At 58.2% G+C, this 20,348-nt stretch overlaps 1 protein-coding gene across 1 annotated transcript in view; it reads left to right on the plus strand.

Annotated features, from left to right (window-relative positions):
• Positions 1-3,117: 3,117 nt before the first annotated feature.
• The window catches only part of PDE9A (phosphodiesterase 9A), a gene marked incomplete at its 5' end in the record, with an annotated part of 98,636 nt that continues 81,405 nt past the window's right edge, over positions 3,118-20,348 (plus strand). Inside the window, one exon of the mRNA XM_079704369.1 lies at positions 3,118-3,186. Within this exon, the coding sequence (XP_079560495.1) occupies positions 3,118-3,186 (69 nt within the window). The remainder of the gene's footprint in view (positions 3,187-20,348) is intronic.

Raw genomic sequence — 20,348 nt, forward strand, 5'->3', positions numbered from 1 at the left:
CCGGACCCAGCCCTCCTGGCAGAGGCAGGCAGTTTCCTTCCGCTTTATCTTGGCTCTGGGAACTTACACTGGCTGCAGTCCTGGTGGCCAAGCCAGGATCAGGAATGCAGGTCAAGGACGCCAGGGAGCCTCTGGGTTGATGTGGTGCAGGCAGAGGGGAGGGGTGGCTGCTGGAGCCTAACCCCAGGGCCCGTCCAGGATGGAGGAGCACGAATTTAGGCAGAACCCCACTCCGCGGAAGGGAAGAGGAGCAAAACGCAGAAACACTGTCACCGTAAGCACTGAGCCTTCATGAAAGAGCCGAACGATCTCCAAATCAGATGCAGAATCCAACCACTCCGCACCCCAGTAGCCCAAACCACTGTGGTTCTTTGCAAAGATTACGGAGGCAGCTCCTCCTGGACTCCCACCACCCCTCCCGTTACGGCGTCCCCACCCAGCAGCGGCTGGACCCGAGGGGGCCGCGTCTCTCCTCTGCTCAGCCCTCTGCACGGCTCCATCTGAAAGAGTGGAACCACGTCCCTGGTACGGCCCTGCCACCCCTCACCTCTCTGACCCACAGCCCCTGCAGGCCCCCACCCCCCCGTACCACCCCCGCCCTCCTCTCCTGTGGGAGGGGCCTCGGCCTGAGGCTGCTCCCTTTGCTGGAAGGCTCTCTCCTCCGATGGACACGGGGCCCCCTGCTCCCTCTCCACCCCTGCGTGTTCCTACCCAGCCACCCCGCCGACGTCAGCACTGCACACTCCATGGCGCACCCCTTTCCCCACGTGACTTTTCTCCTTGGCACTAATTATTATCCAACATGCTACATGTTGCATTTATTTACACCATCTCATCTGGTTCCCACTAAAATGCCGGCTCCTCCAGACGAGGGATTTCTGTTTATGCTCCACTTAATTCCCCGGGGCCTAGAACAGCACCGACACACAGCAAGGGCGGCCCTGATGAAGGATGGAACCTCGGCTCCTGGGGGCAGGGTCTGCTGGCTCAGGGATGGAGAACTGGACAGCAGCCTAGCTGGGCAAATACTTATGGGGCGATTATTATTCTGAATGCAGAATGAGCCAGACAGCCTAAGGGCCACCCTCAACACACAGTGGTACGGAATGCACCGTCACAGAGCCTCACCCTCTGATCGGTGGTAAACGGCCCTGAAGAGTTGCATTCGGTGTTCAGGCGCTCGAAAGAGACGGTCTGAGCGAGCAAGGTCAGATGACAACGAGACACGGAGAATAAATACGCACCAAGCTAATGAGCCATCTGCCGGGCGGTGAAGTTTCCATGCCAGGCAGCACAATAGCTCTGCAGATTGGTCACCAGATGAGCCCCCAAAACATCGGAACGTTCGACAACAAAAGTGAGCTGTAATAACAGGGCTCCTTCCAATTTTCTGGGGATACATTTTCACAACTGTGAGTCCAGTGGCCAGCTGTGCCCACCCAGCAGGGTTGACCCTCCACCCCAAAGGCCTTCTGGTGCCTCTTCTCGCCTCCAGCCACGTGTAAAGCAAATCTCGTGGTGCCCAGGTTCTGACGTGGTCCCGTCACCACGCTGGATGCCAGAGCAAAACCATCATCATTCTTTGAGGGCCCATCGGCCCCCACCCCACCCCAGAGCAGGCAGGGGACATGAAGCGACACGGGCTGCACCGTCCAAAGGCTGAGGGAGACCACTTCACCTAAAGACGATGACCCCACGTTCCCCAGGGCTCCAGCCTGGCCAACTCTCCAGGCAGCTGGGAAGAGTCTGGAAAGCCAGTGACTATCCACCAGGTGGAGGCCAGATGGCCAGGGAAGGAAAAGCAAAGACCATTGGCCGTGGCCGTGGTCAGCCAAGCCTGGGCGGACCGGCAGGGAGGAGGGAGCCTGTGTGCTCCAGCCACTCTCTCAGTAAGCAAGCCCCAGACATTCAACAGATGAAAAGCAGTGGCTTGGAATTCTCTTAGAACGAAACAATAAGTGCATTCTCTGTCTGGTTTCTCGACACCAGCTTCCAAAAGCAACAGGCCCCGAGAGCCATTCAGCATCACCGCCCTCCCCAAACTTGTTCCCGCCCCCTGAGAGAGCTGGGGAGCTGCAAAGGCAGCCCGCGCTGTGATCTGCAGGTCAAGAGCTGCCTGCAGTCCCTCCCTTTTTTCCCACACTCCCTGTGGCAATTAACAAGGCGGGTGGGGACCAGAACAGTGCTGAAACCAGCAAATAACTGGTGCCTGGGTAATCCTCACTCTGGCTACATCAAGGACAGAAATAAAATTGCCATTTCAGCTCTGGGTGCAGCGGGAAAAAGCTTCCACTCTCGAGGATGTACAGAAAACTTAGGGGAAGGAGGTACACGGAGAAGAAACTTTTCCCATCTCCTGTTGAAATTAAATGAGAACGGCACTCACAGCAGGGAAAGCAGGAACCCAGGGGGATTCTCCTAGCCTTAAGTGGTGCTTGGGTTTAGGTCATGACCACAAATAGCTTACGGCCCCATGCCAGCCAGGTGCTTGCTGATGATGGAGTATCCACCTGCGGCAAAGGAGTCCCAGCTGGCAACTGTCCACTTGGGGAGGTGACCAGCCCTGTGGCCAGAGGGGGTTGCTATGGGAATCTGGTCCCATGGGGAGGTGACCAGCCCCCTGCAGCCAGAGGGGGTCGCTATGGGAATCCGGTCACATGGGGAGGTGACCAGCCCTGCAGCCAGAGGGGGTCGCTATGGGAATCTGGTCACATGGGAAGGTGACCAGCTTTGCAGCCACAGGGTGTCGCTCGCTATGAGCACCTGTCCAGAGGGCACTTGGAGACAGGCTGCTTGGCCCTGTCCCCAGGGCGGCTGGACTCAAAGGGAAGATGAGGGGGTGTTCCTTAATGTGGGAGGGGGAGAAAAGGGAGTGAAGATAAGGGAGAGAGGAGAAACGGGGAGGGAAGGGGAAGGAGGGAGGAAGGCGGAGTGGGGCAGAGGAGGACGGGGCGGGGAGAGGAGGGGCCGAGCCGGCGGCACGGGCCACGGCGGCGCGCTGGTTGGCTGGTCCCCGCGTCCTCCCGCTACCCGCCCCCTCCTCCCACTCCCCGCCCTCCCCGCGGCGGCTGGCGTCGAGAAAGTACAGTAAAAAGTCCAAGTGCAGCGCTCGTCAAGATGGGAACGGGCTCCTCCAGCTACCGGCCCAAGGCCATCTATTTGGACATCGATGGACGCATTCAGAAGGTAGCCCCCTCCCCAAGCTTCCCAGCCCGGCGCGGGCGCCCTCCCGGCGCGCGCCCTGCGGTGCCAGCCCGGCGGCGGCCCCTCCCCAGTGACAGCGCGGGGTCCCGGAGGCGGGTGGGGGCCGGCCAGGGGGTGCCGGCGGGGGAGGGGACCGCGGTCCAGCGAACCGGCATCCGTGGAGCCTGCTGCGGCCCTCGACAACTCGGGCCGGGGGTTGGTGGGGCTCTGCGGGGCAGGTGTCCCCACGCGCGGCCCCGTGGAAAGGCGCGACTGCAAGGGGGTATTTTTTCCATTTCGTGGGCAGAGCTTTCTTTGTAACAGATATGATTAGGCTGAGTTCCTTCGTTCAGAGGCTGGTCCGTTAAGCCTTTTACTTCCGGTGGAACACTCCCCGGGAGCCGGTGGGCAGACCTGCCGGGCAGAGTCCTCAGACAGGGAGGGTGCCTGGAGCTCGCAGCCCCTGTGGGGACCGGGCACTGCTTCCCGGCCAGCAGGGAGCAGGTTGGTGGCGGTGGGGGGGTGGGGTGTTGGTAGAGGCTGGCTCAGCAGGGGCTGCTCATCCCCCCACCTCCTTCAGTTACCCATCCCAGCAGGTGGTCGGCTCTGACCGTCAGGGGTGACCCCGGGGCTGCGCTACCTCCTGGGCCTGCGGAGAGACTGGGTGACCCTCTGGACCAGCTTTACATTCAGAGCATCTCCTGCTTCTCACTGGCAGAGAGGGACAATAAGAAAGCTGGCTTGGAGCGGGCTTCTCTAAGCTCCCCCTAAGGTCCTGGGTGCAGGGGGCAGGAAAGGCCACAGTGAGGGAAACGCTCCCAGATCTCAGCTGGACGTTTCAGGGAAACCCTGCAGCTGCTGCGGCTCACTTTGCTCTTCTCAAGGTGGCGCACCCAGAGCTGGGAAGCAGGGGGGGGTGCCCCAGCCAGGCACGGAGAAGCCTCGGGGGCTCGGGTGTCTCCAGTTCTCACACAAGCCTCTGCCAGCTGCTTCACTCTCAGCCCATCCCCTGCTTGATCCCAGGAAAGGAGAAGTATGGGCTCCCCTTGTCCCACTATAGCCCGCTTCATTGGAACCATATAACGGGGAACAGGAAGCAGCTGAGACAAGGGCAGGTGGTCCACCCCTCTTATTTCATCAGCACAGGGCAGGTGGTGACCTGATGCAGTACTTCCCCCAGGTCCCCTGACTGCCAGGGCTGGGCACCTGTGACTGCACAGGAATTTAACAGCCTCCCCAAAGGAAGAAAGTGCCCTCCGCTGAGTACTTCCCTGCTCCAGCATGGACACACATGCACAAACATGCACACACCTGGGCACATTCGTGTGCACATGCATTCACACACAGCATGCACATAAAAATATGTGCACGCACCACATGTAAACACACACAAGCACAAACACACACGCATGCACACACACAGACAAACATGCACACATGTACACAAGCACACACGCTCTTTCTACCCCAGCAGAGGAGAATTATCAAAGATTGGCCCTTTTTTTCTTTGGAAAGAGGCGCGATGAGATGCTGTCACCATCAGAAGTGACAGTTCCTTCCCAGGAACTTCCCAAAGGTTTCCCGGAGAAATTCAGTGGGATGTGGGTGAACAGTGGAAGGGGGAGGTGACGGTGAGTGGCGAGCTCGGCTCAGCTGTCATTGTGGGCATTTTGCGGCTGAGATGCTCAAGGTTTGGGTGACCTCCACGAAAGCAGCCCTGCAGCTGGCCCTGGGAGACCGCGGGCACCTGCGCTCAGGGGTGCCAGATCTGATGTTGAGTGCTGGTTCCACCACTTTCTGTGATCCTGGGCATCTAACCCTTGGCTCTTCTGAGCTGGCCTCCTGGTCAGTAAAGTGGAACAAAAACATCTGCTTCATAGACTCTCGTGCACAGTGAAGGAGGCCATGCAGACAGAGTGCCTGGCACACTCTGGAACACCGCGGGCGTGATGCTCTCTCTCTGTTTCGTCCATGCCTTTAACTGATACAAAACGGGGGAGGCGGGCTGTGGTCCCCAGACCTCTGCCGTCTCGGTCAGTGCTTGTTGACCTCGCTCTGTGCCCTCTGCCTTTGCTGCCGGCCCTGCTGGGGGCTCCTGGCTGCACCTTTAGCCCTGGGGGAGAACCGGATCATTTGGGCTTCCAGGCGTGTGCTAGAAAGTCATAGCCCCGCGCTCACCTCACGCTCGATACCCAGCAGCACTGCCGGGACTTTCATCCTGGGTTGAGAGCTCCTGCAGCAGTGCTTCCAGCAGCTGCGGTTTCTCTTCTTAAAGTCCCAGGCACCGGATTAATTCCTAAAGTTCCCAGCATGCAGTCGTGTTCTCTCTCCCTTTTATCCCCATCCCACCTCCTTTCCGGGGAAGGTCACTCTTGAGGGGAGAGCCCCGCGGAGTCTGAGTCAGGGGGTGAGGCAGGTACCGCCTCTGGCGCGTGTGCTGTTCTGTCTGCCCATCGTCCCTCCTGTGGGCCCCACGTTGTTTCTGCTCCCTGTCCATCCAGTGCCCCGGCTCCTGGTCCTTCCGTGCTCCAGAGAGGGCCCCAGCGGGGAAGAAGAAGGTAACAGTCAAAACAGTGGCTTCTGCAGATGGTGTCTGCTCCAGCAAAGCTTGGGGTACAGACGTAACGTCGTCCGTAGGGACAGCCAGCCAGCGTCCCCGTCTGAGGACGTACCGTAGTGATCGTACCGTAGGTGTTCCAGGTTCCTAGAGAAACCGTGGCGGCCCTCGGGAGGCTGGTTCACTGCTTCCTTGGTGTGAAGGAGACTCCAGCACACACGGTCACTTCACCTGCTCAGGTATCCAGTGGGAGGCCACCACGGGGATCTGGGGTCCACTTGAGGGATCCGTGTTCCATCCGCCGGATTCTCCTGCAGAAGCTGTGCAGCGGAGGCTCAGAGGGCAGACGTGGCTTATCTTCCCGGGTCTGGCTCCTTCCTGGGTCTACACAGAAGCAGCATCCCAGGCGGCTGGCAGCCATGCCAGGAGCCAGACGGCGGTCCTGTCCTAAGCGCCTCCACTACCATCCCCATGGCCTCGGGTTAGTTACCTAACCTCTCTCTGCCGTGGATTTCTCCACTGTCATGCGGGGATGCCAGTCATGCTGCTTGTTGTAGGAGTCAAAGCAGACAGGACAAATAGCTTAGTTATCCAAACGAGTTTACTGAGCAGCTGCTGTGTGCTGAGAGCTGGGATCCAGCTTGGTGAGTCCCCCTGAGCCATGGCCCCTCTGCCCCCTGCTTCCCCTGGGAGGGACAGATAGTAAACTGCCGCTGTTGCAGGGTGCCTGGTGCCGGGCAGGACACCGCGGGATTCGGCTGGCGGGAAGGGGCTGTGATGCCGGCCGTACATGGGGCCCAATGAAGAGGTTTCCTTCCTCAGAGAAGACTGGCGTTGTGGGGAAGGAGCCCTTCTCGCAGACTGGGTGGCCTCAGGAAGACCCAGGCCGGGAACTGCCGTATGGCCAGGGCTGCGGCCTCACGCAGCCAGCAACACCTCTGCACACCTGTCCCCGTCGCCTGCGCCTCCACCTGCCAGGGGGGCAGGTGGGACCTGGCACCTGCCAGCCCCAAGTGAAGGAGGAGGGAGTGGGAGCCCCCAAGCCCAGAGAGCCGGAGCCGCAGCTCCGAGGACTCTGCTCCAGGAGCTGATGCGTCCTGTCCCTACCCAGAGGGCTTGCTGTTTCTCTCCGCAGCTTCCCTGACCTCAGCAACTGCTCCTTTCTCCCACCCGTGTCCGGAGCAAGGATAAGCTCGGCTGGGTTGCCCGGGGCATGACGGGACGATGCCCTTGGCATCAGGGAGCTTGAGGGGTCCTGCCTGGTGGCACGTCCGGGCGTGGGTTTGCCCACCTCCTGAATGAGGCAGAGAGAGGCCTTTGTGGGACCCCCGGACCTGGCCTTGGGCTTGGGTCTGGTGAGAGGCCTCATGTGGGCAAGACTGACCATCCTGGAGACCAGGATAAGTGCCGTTGAAAGGGACCGCCTGTTGGTGCATCACCCTGGTCTAGCGGCCCCCCCGGGGCACAGCCCCTTGTCAGGGGGACCACCTGGCTCTGCTGGGACCACCCTCGGCCTCTCTGAGTTGCCACGTCCTTGTTCCCGCCTCGCTCTGCAGCTGGAACTCAGGTCTTAATGGGCGATCAGCCACTTGAGTTCTACTAAGTTGTTTCTGCTCTAAAATAATGGAACAAATGAGAAAAATCCAAAAGGAAGAGCAGTTAGAGCATTGGAACGTTGTTAACATGTCAACAGAAGGCTGTTCCCAGGTCCAACGCCTTGTCGTGGTTGGTTCTCCCCGCCCTGTGACTGTGCCCCCTTCCCCGCTGGGGCTAAGCCCCCCTCTGCCGGGCCTTCTCTCCACCCTGCTGCCCTCCCCCCAGCCTGGCCCTGTTGACACCTGGGACCCCGGGCCACGAAGCCGGCATTCAGCCCCCGTGGAGCTGCAGGGCCGGGCCTGCCATCCCCTCCCCAGAGGTTCCCCCGGGGCTCAGGCCCTCCCTCCTCCCTGCGCTGGGAGCCCGGCTCTGCCCGCTCTGCCGCAGTCTCCCTGTGCCCCCCTGCCCTGCTCTGGCTCTGTGCCCTCCGAGGACGGCAGCCTCCGCTGCCTCTGGCACAGACACGAACCAGCGCTTCAAGCTGGCTGCTCGTCTTCAGCCTGTTTGTTGCAGGGTGCACCTGCCCCCGTCTGGTCCAGCGCGGTCTGCATGGCGGGGCCTGGAGTCCCTCCCTGGCTCATGGAATGTCTTTCCCCTCCTGGAATGTCTGGCTGGCTGCCTGGTGAAGCCTAGTGGAGATTCCCTTCTGCCCGCAGATGTGTGCCCCTGCTTTGCCCCACGCTCAGAACATCCCTGGCCTGCCGACCGGAAGGGTCTATGCCCGTCTGTACAGGGATGCACTCCCTGGCCAGGCAGACCCAGCGAGTCCTCTGGGCTTCTGCGCTGCCAGGTGGACAGCGACTCCCCTTGGTCGCCCTCCGCAGTCCCAGCCAAGTCGTTTATCCTCCTTTTAATGTTCATAATATAAGAGCTTTAAAAAGATATTGAAATGGTAATAAGCTAATTGCAGCCAAGGGAAGGTGGAGAAAGGGGGTCATTCCATGCCCTTTCAGGGATTCCGGTGCAAATGGAGGTATAGGGCTGGTCGTGATGGGGAGAAGACCCAGCCCCTGCCTGTGATGACCCTCTGTCTGCAGCTGTGCCAGAGCTGGGCTGTGAACATTGACGTCTCCATTTTCAGTCTCTTTTTCAACAAGTAGATCAGCCACTACAGTAAGTCAGCCTGACTCCTGAGATGCCGTATCAGATGCTTCCAAATAACACCTCTTGGAAACTCAGTCTCTCAAATTTTAGCCCGAGGTCGTGGAGAACTCAGGAGGCTGCTGGACTCCCTCCTTCCCACTAGCTACGGTCGGAAGACCTCTTAAACCAGACGCTTTCTGACATCCGGACGCCCCAGCACGGGGTTGGCTGGAGGCCCGAACCTCACTTATGTCATCAGCGTTGACGGATAATGACACGGAGACCTTGCCGGCCAAGTGCAGGGGGGCCGGAGCTGCTCTCGGCGGACACGTGGAGGGGCAGAGGCCGTGGTGCTGGACAGACAGCCTCTCAGTGCCCGGCTCTGCCACGGAAAGGTCACCTTCTCCTCGGTGAGGTGGGTGCAGTGCTGACGCCCCACACGGGGTGATGCAGATGGCGCTCAGTAGTGCTCATGCAGAGCCCAGGGCAGAGCCGGCCACCCGGGGGGGCTCAGTAAGCATGTCCTGTCCCCCAGCCCCCTCCGTCTGCCCTGTCCACTCGGAGACTCTGGAAGAAGACTTGGCAGTGCCTTGGTGTCCCCGGTTTCATATCTGTGAGCCAGCCCACTGTGACAGACAGCCACAAAGAGGGGGGCAGTGCCAAGGCCCCGAGACCCCGGGCCACTGCCCAGGGCACCTCCCTCTCCGACCCGGCAGAGGCGAATCTCTTGCCCTGAGCAAGAGGGCCAGTGGCCTCACCAGAGCCCTTGTGGGCTGAGCGGCTGCTTGGCCTCAGAAACGTGCAGAGTACGGCTCTGAGTGTCAGGGAGGAAAAGCAAGGGCAGGGCGCCCCGTCAGCTTCTGGGAACCCTCATTTGCACACTCAGCCAGGAGGCTGAGCCCTGTGCCAGCCACGGGGACCCCAACACAAGCCCAGCAGTGGGCAGCAGGGGCTGGGCAGACAGGCAGCCTTGGGTCACTGCAGGCTGGGTTTGTGGTTTGCAGGTGGCAGGCTGCACTCCTGGGGACTGGGGGAGGTCTTTGGCAAGAAGAGCTGAGAGGGTCCCCAGAGGACACAGAAGGACCTCAGGTGTCCTTGTCAAGACAGCTGCAGCCCAACCCTGCCCCAGTGAAGGATTCCTCCATGTTCCCATCCCCTCCCCTTCGGCCGGACAGGCCATGAGATGGGAGCGGGGGCCCCGGCAGCCCCCGCCCAGGTGTGGCAGAGGATGGGCTCCAGCCTGGAGGACGGCTCGCGGCCAGTGCAGGAGGCATGTCAGCCGCCCAGCTCGAAAGACGTTGAGATGGAGCCATAGCCTCTAGGTCAGCTCATTGGGCTAATTCCTCCCACTTCTGTGGTTAAGTGTTTGCGTTTCCAGGGTTCTGAACCTTTTTGAGAAAAAAGTATTCTAAGGTAGTGCACGCTTAAAGATCCAGCCGTGGGAGTATAAAAAGTGCACCCGTCTCTCCCTGGGCACCGGGTTTACAGCCGTGCTGTGGGTCACTGTACAGTGCATTCAGGTGCCTTGGAAATGGCACCAAACATTTTCAAAAACATAACCTCTGCAGTCGATGGTGTGGTTATTTGCCTTGGCCGCAGCCCTGCCTAGCTGTCCCCCACCCCATCAGCCCACCAGGCACCACATCTCCTTCTCAATTCCCAAAGCTGATCGCCCGATGGGGACTTCTGCCTGAACAGAAACTCACAGCACCTCTGAAAACCTGGTCTTGACACAATTAAAGAAGAGCCAGAACGTTCTGTTCAGTTGGCTTTAGATGCCCTGCCTAACACTTTTTTGAATTTTTTGTTTGTTTGTTTGTTTTGCGGTACGCGGGCCTCTCACTGCTGTGGCCTCTCCCGTTGCGGAGCACAGGCTCCGGACGCGCAGGCTCAGCAGCCATGGCTCACGGGCCCAGCCGCTCCACGGCATGTGGGATCCTCCCGGACCGGGGCACGAACCCGTGTCCCCTGCATCGGCAGGCGGACTCTCAACCACTGCGCCACCAGGGAAGCCCATTTTTTTTTTAATTTTTAAAAATTGTAGTAAAATACACGTAGCATAAAAGTTTACCGCCTTCGCCATTTTCAGTGTACAGTTAGTGGCGTGGATACATTCACATTGTTGTGCAGCCATCACCACCATCCGTCTCCAGAACTTTCTCATTTTCCCAACTGAAACTCTGTCCCCACTAAACACTGACTCCCCGTCCCCCCTCCCCAGCCGCCCGGCAGCCACCGCTCTACTTTCTGTCTCTGTGAATCTGAGTCCCTTAGGGACCTCCTATAGGTGGGATCATACAGGATTTGTCTTTTTGTGACTGGCTTATTCCACTGAGCCTAATGCCCTCAAGGTTCATCCGTGTTGTAGCAGGTGTCAGAATGTCCTTCCTCTTTAAGGCTGAATAAGATTGCATTGTGTGGTTGGACCACATTCCATTTATTCGTCAACGAATTTGCCTGCTATCTTTTAAACCTGAATCATTTCCGCTCTTATCACCTCAGTCTGCAAAGTGTAGGTCTGTCGCAATAGTGAATTATTGTGTCTTCTGGAAAACTTTGTGTTCCCAAAGCCCTCCCCCATTTACTGGTCCTGGTCGTGCTCATCTAGGGCGGTTGTGTGCGGTGTGGTCGATGAAGTGAAATGTTACAGGCGGGGACGGGAGTCCACTGTTCAGGGGAGACAGATGCTTTTCAGATTCAATTACACTCAGTCCATTTACCAGCAACATGACATCACAGTCGAGAGCACCGATTCTGGGGCGGGTTTGTCTGCGTTTGCACCCGCGAGCGTGTGGGCAAGTTACATGCCTCGGCGTCTCCGTCTGTGAGGTGGGGGGAAGCCAGGGTCCACTCCACAGGGCCGCTGTGATTAAATTCAAGCATGTGTGCTGAAGCGGGGTGGCATGTGGTGTATGCTTAGGAAGGTCGTGTTATTTTTACTTGTTGTTTATTATTTACGCACGTCATGGATTCAAGCCGCCATATCCCCGTGTCTGGCTGGGGGAACCTTCCCGAGACGTGTGGCCCCGTGTGTCCTGCCGTCGTTCCAGGCACAGGGTCGTGTGTCCAGGAGTGCTCTGTGGAATGAGGGGGCCGGCCCAGCCCCTCGGGTGTATCCAGCTCTGTGATACCCGGTGACTGTGTTCCCCAGGTCGGCCCCCAAACCTCCCTCCTTCCCCCATTCTTCCCAGCAAAGAAAAGGCTGCCAATGCCTTTCATTTCTCCTCCGACTGTTTCGGAGGTGGCGCTCCATCAGGACAGCGGTGAGGAGGGAGGGCAGGGGAGGGGGACGTGACCACCCAGTGCAGACTCTCGGCTTGGATGCACTAGGACCACCAGTCCCGATGGTGACGTGGGGCAGCCTGCATGCCCGCATGCTCTCCCGCTGCATTAGGATTTCCAGGCTTCTGGTTCGTTTGTTTTGCTGAAGGGGATGGTAGCGGTACCCACAAGCACTTAACAATAATTTTACAGGCGAAATCAGCCTTGCTGTGGAAAGGAGCGGTGTTTGGAGAGTGCTCGGCTGGTCGCTGTCCCCTGTGGCCCCAGGAGCACTCTGCTGTCTCTGTCCCTTGGATGCTGGCTGTGCTCCCCCAGCCCCCATGTGCAGCCTGGGAGAGCTGCTCGGCCCTGGGCGATCTGTCACAGGCAGACCCTCCTCGGTTTAGCCGAGAGGGAACACGGCCGCAAGGAAAAGCGGCCACTGCCCTGCAGTCACCACCGCCCAGCTGCAGGCTCCGGGAACCAGGGTGCTGTCCAGGTGGGGTCAGGCATCCCCGAGGCCAGCTGCAAGGTGCATTGATTCATTCTGTAGGCGGAACGGTTAGCAGACCCAGTGATTCAGGCTGGCTTTATCCCCGCAGCTTCTGCCTTGGGGATTTTTTTGTTTTTACATTTATAGCCTTACAAATAACAGAAAAAGAGGCAGTACATTTGACATCATCATCTAGAGATCTTCAATAATCTCTCCACCTGCAATTCCCATTTGCAAGAACAGCTAACCCAGAGCATCGTTCCTTGTTACGCAAAGGCTGACTGCCGGCAGAAGCAGCCGGGCGTGGCTGGCGGCTCGTCTGGAGCCCGTCTGCCATGCGCACCGGTTCCAGAGCGCTTTGGGGAGCAGCCCCCAAAATGTTTGCGCTCAGAGTTGTGTTATATAAGCTTCACGGGGGAAAAGTCAAGATGTGGGCAGTGCTTAAAGGCTCTAAATTCATGGTCACACATACTCTGAGATCTCTCAATGAAGCTTCTTACGTAAGCCTCAGATGCCTTACCATCACTATTAATAACAGAAAAAGAGCAAACACAAGAAGCAGTGGAACACGTGACTCAGAGGTGGCTTAAGACGCCCCCCTGGAGCTGACAGGATGTGCAGCGGTGGTCCCGCATGTATTTGAGACCCATTTTGCAGGGGGTGTTTTGAAGGCTGAGCCCCAAAGAGCAGAGATGAGAGATGGCACCTGTGCCCTCCTGGCAAAGACGGCCCAGAATATTCCAAGGGGTGAGGGTCGGAGAGGCACTTCCTGTGGCAGAGAGTTATAAAGGGGCACATGTAGGAGCAGTGAGTTTTCTCCGGGAGTATTTCTTGAAGCAGTGCTGCTGGCACCAGGCAGAAAAGGTGGATGAGATGGGTCCCAGCCTCAGGGACAGAGAGGACACTCCCGTGCAGGTGATGCCTGGGTGATGCCCGAGGGTGCTGAGGTGGGTGGGCAGAGGGTGAGGGCGGCCCTTCTCAGAGTCAGACTCGCCGGCCTGTCCTGGGCACCTAAGACGTTAAGCCTGATCGTCAGGGCCCGATTCTCAGGGCTCCCGTGAGTGAGCCTGGAGGGTGCGGGCTGCGTGCACCGGCGGATGTGGCTGATATTCTGAGCCATGGACACGTCCAGACCCCGTTCCACCTGCTTCCCTCGCCCTGCACCCCATATTCCCCCCCCGGAACGTGACAGCATGCCAAGCCCTGCACCCTATTTTTTCCGACTCGTCCTGTGCACGGCATCTCCCCTCCCAGGCCTTTCCCTGAAGCCCAGCGCCTCTCCAGGGATGGGGGACTCTGGGCCTCTTGGGCACTGGTGCTGGAGCAGCGGGGCCCCCTCTACGTCTGGGGTTTCTGACTCGGTCTGTGGCCCTGTGGTGACCCCTCCCCACACGCTCCAGAGGGACAGCTCAGGCAGCTCCCAGCGGACGCAGGTTGGGTCCAGACACCACAGGGCCCCCCTCGAAGCCTCCAGCTCCCACCCCCCCGCCCTTGGACGTGCCAGGCTTGGCTTCTGGAAGAAGAAGCCAGGGTTTCATGGCTTTAGGCCAACCGCTGTGAGCCCCAGGCATCAAAGTAAAACTAGTGAGCCCCAGAGGGATTGTTTGGTTCGGTGCAGAGGCTGCACGGGTGACACGGCCTCCACATGCTGGGTGGCACGGGTGCCGCACGATGTGGGACAGTGGGCGTCTCGGTGTGGCCCAGGAGACATTGTGCCCGGTTGACGTTACATCAGGGATGAGCACCCCCGAAAGTGCACCCTCACTGAGCAGAAACCCCGATCTTTGGAGGCGCTTGTAGCAGCCGTAGAGGATGCCCGGGGGGGGTTTCTCCCAGCGGTGGACGCCAGCCTCCGCCTGGATAAGACGCAGGACGGTGGGGCTTGGACCCGCTCAGGGCCCCCAGCGTCACCCATGCCCAGAGACATTTCTTTTCTGGCAGAAAAACTGTGCTCAATTTTTCTAATGAAATTTCAAGCAATAAAAAGAAAAGGAAGGGCTTCCCTGGTGGCGCAGTGGTTGGGAGTCCGCCTGCCGATTCAGGGGACACGGGTTCATGCCCCGGTCCGGGAAGATCCCACATGCCGTGGAGCAGCTGGGCCCGTGAGCCATGGCCGCTGAGCCTGCGTGTCCGGAGCCTGTGCTCTGCGACGGGAGAGGCCACAACAGTGAGAGGCCCGAGTACCGCAAAAAAAAAAAAAAAAAGAAAGAAAAAGAGAAGGAAATACAGGAGGTGATGGAGGGAGGTAGGAAGGCCGCCCCCACTGCAGATGGAAGCCTCTCGGCTCCCCCGCGCCCCACGGCCAGCTCAGCTCACTGGACTTTCTCCCCGAGTTCCCATCTCAGTGCACACGCCACTGTTCGCCAGGGCGCCCGCGTGACGTCCCCAGGTGCCTCTGGCAGGTTCCCGCCTGCCTGCGTTGTCACCTCGTCCTGTCTTTGTTCCCGTGGGTCCCCACTGTTTGGGGTGAATTGTGTCCCCCCCCAAAAGATATGCCCACGTCCTAACCCCCAGTACCTGTGAATGGGACTGTGCTTGGAAACAGGGTCTTTGCAGATGTAACCAAGGTGAGACGAGGTCATGCCGGTCGAGGAGGGGCCTTTATCCCACGTGACTGTGTCCTTTAAGAAGAGGGAAATGAATGTGCACATACAGAGAACAGAAGGTGGAGGTGGAGACCGGGGTCATGTGTCCACAAGCCAGGGAGCCCCAGGGGTTGCTTGCCGCCACCAGAGCTTGAGAGAGACGAGGATGGACTCTCCCTGAGAGCCTCCAGAAGGACCCAAGCCCGCCCTCACCTTGACTGCAGACTCCCGGCCTGCATAAACTTCTGTGGTTTTAAGCTGCCCGTTTGTGGCACTTTGTTCCGGTAGCCCCAGAAAACTCATATAATTGCCTCATTTTAACTTCATTACCTCTTTAAAGACTTTCTCCAAATACAGCCCTCCCCCGAAAGCCTTGATCGTTCTCTGGAAAGGGCTGAAAGGCGCAGCTTCCCTAGAACCCTCGGATTCCCGGTTCATTCCCACTGGGACTGACAGTGGGACGTGGACGCTTGCTTTGCAGGACAGCCGAGCCCTCTGGCCTGAGCTGGAGAGAGGGGCCCTTCCCGCCTCCTGGTCACAGGTCTCGCTTTCCCGCGGTTTCTTCTACACCTTGTCTTTTCGCCCTTCCCCGATCCCCGCCACACTCACATTCTACCTTGAAACAGGGCCAGAGGGACTGCATGTTGGGGGAAGGCTCCCCATGGGTGGTCCCCGAGGGGCTTCGGCGCCAGGTCCTCTCCACCTGCCCCCTCCCAGCCGGGGCACCCAGGAGCCCTGACCCCAGGATGGGTCCCCCGGGACCACACTCGGAGTCCTGATGCAGCAGAGCTGAGACAGGCCTGGGAGACGCAGGCAGGGTAGCAGGACGAGGGCCCATCGAGGGGAAGTGCAAGGCTCGTGGACCACGAGCCACCTCTTACTGGGGTTAGATCTCAAGAAGTAAAGCAAATTTGAAGCAGACAGACGCCCTCAGCCACGTCCTAGCGTCAAGCAGCCCTCCGAGTCGAGCTCCGCCTCAGGACATTTCTTGTTCTTCTGGCTCCTAGCTTTGTGCATTTTCAGTCCCCTGGGATCCATTATTTATAACAATGGAGCTTGGCCTCAGACACTAGAAGCGAGAAAAAACAGAAACAAAGCAACCCCAAAAGATGACAAGAGCGGTGAGTGGACCAGCCATGACAGATGGATTCAGGGTGGAGGCTGCTGCAGACCTGAGCGGGAAAGTGGGCCCTGAAATCCCACTGAGCCTCAGGGCAGCCCAGAGTCTGAGCAAGTGGGGGTTTACAGAGTCCGGGTGGCCGCGTCCTGCTAGGGAACATGCACACATCCAGGACAGTTCCCACGACTGGACAGTTCCCGGGCTGTTTCCTTCCAGCCTCCCCGCCTCACCGTCCCCCAGGCCCACAGCAGCTCTTAGGGGCTGAATCACAGCTTTTGACCCGCTCCCGAGCTTCCAGTGTCTCCGCCCTCTAATCCGTGCTTCCCTGGCCCCGTCCTGCAGTTTGGTCCGAATCCTACAGACACTCCATGCCTCATGCAGCTTCAACGACTCCCGTCACCTGCAATAAAAGATTCCAGCCTTCTCAGAATGGAGGCCAGGGGTTTGTTAGCTCCCTGGGACTGCTGTAACAAATTGCCATGAACAGCGTGACTGAAAACAACAGAAATGTATTCTTTCACTGTTTCGGAGGCCAAAAGTTCTAAATCAGTATGACGGGGGTGGGAATCAAGTTGTTGGCAGAGGCCCTGGGGGAGAATCCGTCCCTGCCTCTTCGGCCTCCTGCGGCTGCCATCATACCTTGGCTTGCGGCCTCATCCCTCGAGTCCTCAAGGCCAGCCTCTTCCAATCTCTCTCGTGGACCTGGAGCACAAGAACCGGGGGCCAGACTGAAATACTCTTTGAGGGTAGACAAAGCCCTATACAAGCTTCACAGTTTATAAAAGCTATTAAAAAATGAATCATGGTCTGATAGACAAAGGAAAAAGAATTTGGATTGGTTTATTTTCTTCCAAGTGTGGGATCCAAATCAATATTCATTCCAGTATGCAATCAGAAATATCAGTCATTTGAGAACAAGGCAAACAGAGGATGCATACAGTGTTATGGGAGAGTGACAGTGGCAGAGAGGCCAAGAGACCACCTCTCGTTCCCATGTGGGCCACCACTCAAAAGGCTGATTTCAGGCACTGCACGCGTCTCTGGGCTTGGAGCCGGGCAGGCCGAGTTTGTATCCAGGACCACAGGGACCCGGCCAGGCCAGGTTCTCTCTCTGTGACTCAGAGTCCTCCTCTGTGAGGAGGAGGAGGATACCCCAAGCTTATGAGGTCCTTCCAAGGACCCAGGGTCATAGGGTATAAGATGCTTGGCTCAGGTTCTGGACCAAGCATGAGTTCAACCTCACTAGTTGGTGGTGGTGGTGATGGTGATCGTAGAGGTGATGGTGGTGGTGATAGTGGAGGTGGTGGTGATGGTGGTGATGGTGGTGGTGACAGTGGGGTGGTAGTGGTGGTGATGGTGATGGTGGTGGTGGTGGTGACAGTGGAGGTGGTGGTGGTGATCGTAGAGGTGGTGGTGATGGTGATGGTGGTGGTGCAGTGGTGGTGATGGTGATCATAGAGGTGATGGTGGTGGTGACAGTGGAGGTGATGGTGATGGTGGTAGTGCGGTGGTGGTGATGGTGATCATAGAGGTGATGGTGGTGGTGACAGTGGAGGTGGTGGTGATGGTGATCGTAGAGGTGATGGTGGTGGTGACAGTGGAGGTGGTGGTGATGGTGATCATAGAGGTGATGGTGGTGGTGACAGTGGAGGTGGTGGTGGTGGTGGTGATGGTGATGGTGGTAGTCCTGGTGGTGATGGTGGAGGTGATGGTGGTGGTGACAGTGGAGGTGGTGGTGGTGGTGGTGATGGTGATGGTGGTAGTCCTGGTGGTGACAGTGGTGATGGTGATGGTGGTAGTGCTGGCAGTCTTGGTGGTGATGGTGATGGTGATGGTGGTAGTCCTGATGGTGATGGTGGAGGTGATGGTGGTGGTGACAGTGGTGGTGGTGGTGGTGCTGGTAGTCATGGTGGTGACACTAGAGGCAATGGTGGAGGTGGTGGTGGAATTGGCATCCTTAGTGGTGTAACCTAAAACCAGCAGATGCAAAATTCAGCCTCAGCCTGTTCACACAGGAGGATACTTGGGCACCGGTGTCCCGTGATCAGATGCACAGGCCCTGTGCTCCCAGACGGAATACAGAGGAGCTGAGCAGGGTCCTGCCCACAGGGACCTCGCTTTCCAAAGACTGTCCTCCGTGTTTACCAGAAGAAAACTGACATTAACCACAGTGAGGTCGAATTGATCATTTAACCCATCAGAGTCTTTTAAATCCCATGTGGTGATCCTGTTGACTAACACACATTGGTATTGACACCATCCTGGTCTTCACTGCATTTTGGTCGTGGCTGGGTGTGGTTGGTAACACAGGGAGGTCAGTTAGCGCGTCAGAGCGTGCTTTGTGGTGGCCTTCCCAAGTTAAGTTATCCTCATGTCCTGACGTATGAACCACCCAGAGATGCCAACATGTTGAAGTTAAGACTGTGCGTCCTGAGCGCCTCTTGCTTGTGAAATGGCCTTGGAGGGGTCAAGGAGGAGCCTCTCTGTCTCTAGCGAAGACATCCATAAGTTTCAAGGGGCCCCCCTGTCATCACAACTGCCGCTTAACTGAGCTTACTATGTGCCAGGCCCTCTGTATGTCATGATGAAACCTTCTCTGGGGTATGATAATCCTCACTCTGCAGATGAAGAATCAGAGTCTCAAAAAGGTGAGGAAACTTGCCCTGGGTCAAGCTGGTAGGAAGAGGAACTGGAAGTGGACTCACGTCCCTGACTCCTCCCTTCCCACCCCTCTGCCCTGCACGTGCCTGGAGCAGTGGGCGACTCTGGCCCCAGCCGAGGGCAGTCCTGGGATGTGAGACAGCGGGAGATGCATGGGCTCCAGCCAACCCAGCGCCTACCCGTCAGCCGTAGCCCGCTAAGGGCAGTCACTCACTGACTGTCCTCGCTGCCAGGCGCCCCTTCTGCCTGGATGGCCAAAGAAGTAGTGCAGTGATTGCATAACTTGAGCAAGTGAACTGTTTTCTTTCTCAAAAAATTGGACATACAGTCCTACTATATAAAGCTTGGATAAACAGTTAAGTGCCATGTATTAGTACCCATTTATTCTGTAAGTTCAAATCTACGGCACCCACCGGAGAATTACTGGGAACAGAGCGGGTCCCTGTGTGAGCACCGCGTTTGGAATTAGGGTTCAGAATGGCAGCCGCAGGCTTGCATTGGCCTCAGCATCAGTTACCCTCAGCTCGTTTTACTGGCCCCCAGAACGCTGCCTGAGGAGGGCCCTGACCTGCACGGTCCTGAGGCCGTGGAGAGGCCCGAAGGCCCGGGCAGTGCGGCCCTGCCACTCGCCGGCCAGGAGGCATGTACAAGACACTCAGGTCTCAGGACAGCAGTCGGGGGCAGCCTCGTGGGTACCGACCCCAAAGATGACATGTCCCTCCTCAGCTGCGTTGATATTTATGTTATTACAGCCGAGTACTCGCTTTATCATTAGTGTCTAAAGGAGCCTTTACGTGAGGAAAGCTGAGCCCAGTGCTGGCAGGCCTCCACCACCTGCCCCTGCTCCTGCCCCAGGGCAGTGCTGGTCAACCAGATGCCCCCTTCCCATGTCTGGGGCGTGGCTCCCCCGCCCAGGCCGGTCTCACCCCACCTGCTGGTCTGGACCCCTTGGGGTTTCTGCCCAGGCTCACTACAGCCCCCTAGGAGGACGCCACGCGCATCCTGATCACTGAAAGCCTCACTGGGGTGAGTATGGAAGATGCATGATGTGAGGCACAGCAGGTTAGGGTCTGAAGCCGTAGAACTCCTTTAACGGGAAGTTCCAGCGCGTGGGCCGTGAGTCCCGGGTGGGCGGGACGGCGGGAGGGGGAGGAGGATGGGGGATGCGGCTTCTCTGTGGCCCCTTCTGTCTGCACGGCCTCGGGTCCCCTGGGGGCCACGGCCAATCCCTCCAGCCCCGAGTCAGCTGTGTCCCTGCAGCTGGCACAGACCCGTGGGACCTGCTTTCTTGTCTGTCCCGGGAGGCACCCAGCTTGCCCTTCGCTTCCCATCCGCAGGGTCCCTGCCTCTCCGTCGCCTCTGATTTTCTCCCGGTGCCTCCGGCTCCGCACCAGCTCCCCCTCCTCCTAGCCAAATGCTATTTAAATTCTGATTTTTGTCCTCTGGTTAACTTGTCATTTAATTTTCTCATCCGCTTGGCTTAAAGCCAATGAGTATTCGTTCCAAATAAAAATGGTAAAGACCTTTTTTTCCTCTCCTAAGAATCTTATGTAAATGCAGCGCAGCCCGCTGTTAGGAAGAGATATCCACAAGCCAGTTCTCTTATCAGTTATTAACCTCAGCTTCCAGATCTAGGTAACCTTTCTCTTGGTTATAAAAGCCCTGCGCATGGGCTTCCCTGGTGGCGCAGTGGTTGAGAGTCCGCCTGCCGATGCAGGGGAAGCGGGTTCGTGCCCCGGTCTGGGAAGATCCCACATGCCGCGGAGCGGCTGGGCCCGTGAGCCATGGCCGCTGAGCCTGCGCGTCCGG

The sequence above is a fragment of the Hyperoodon ampullatus genome (assembly GCF_949752795.1).
Source record: "Hyperoodon ampullatus genome assembly, chromosome: 5".
NCBI lineage: Eukaryota > Metazoa > Chordata > Mammalia > Artiodactyla > Ziphiidae > Hyperoodon > Hyperoodon ampullatus.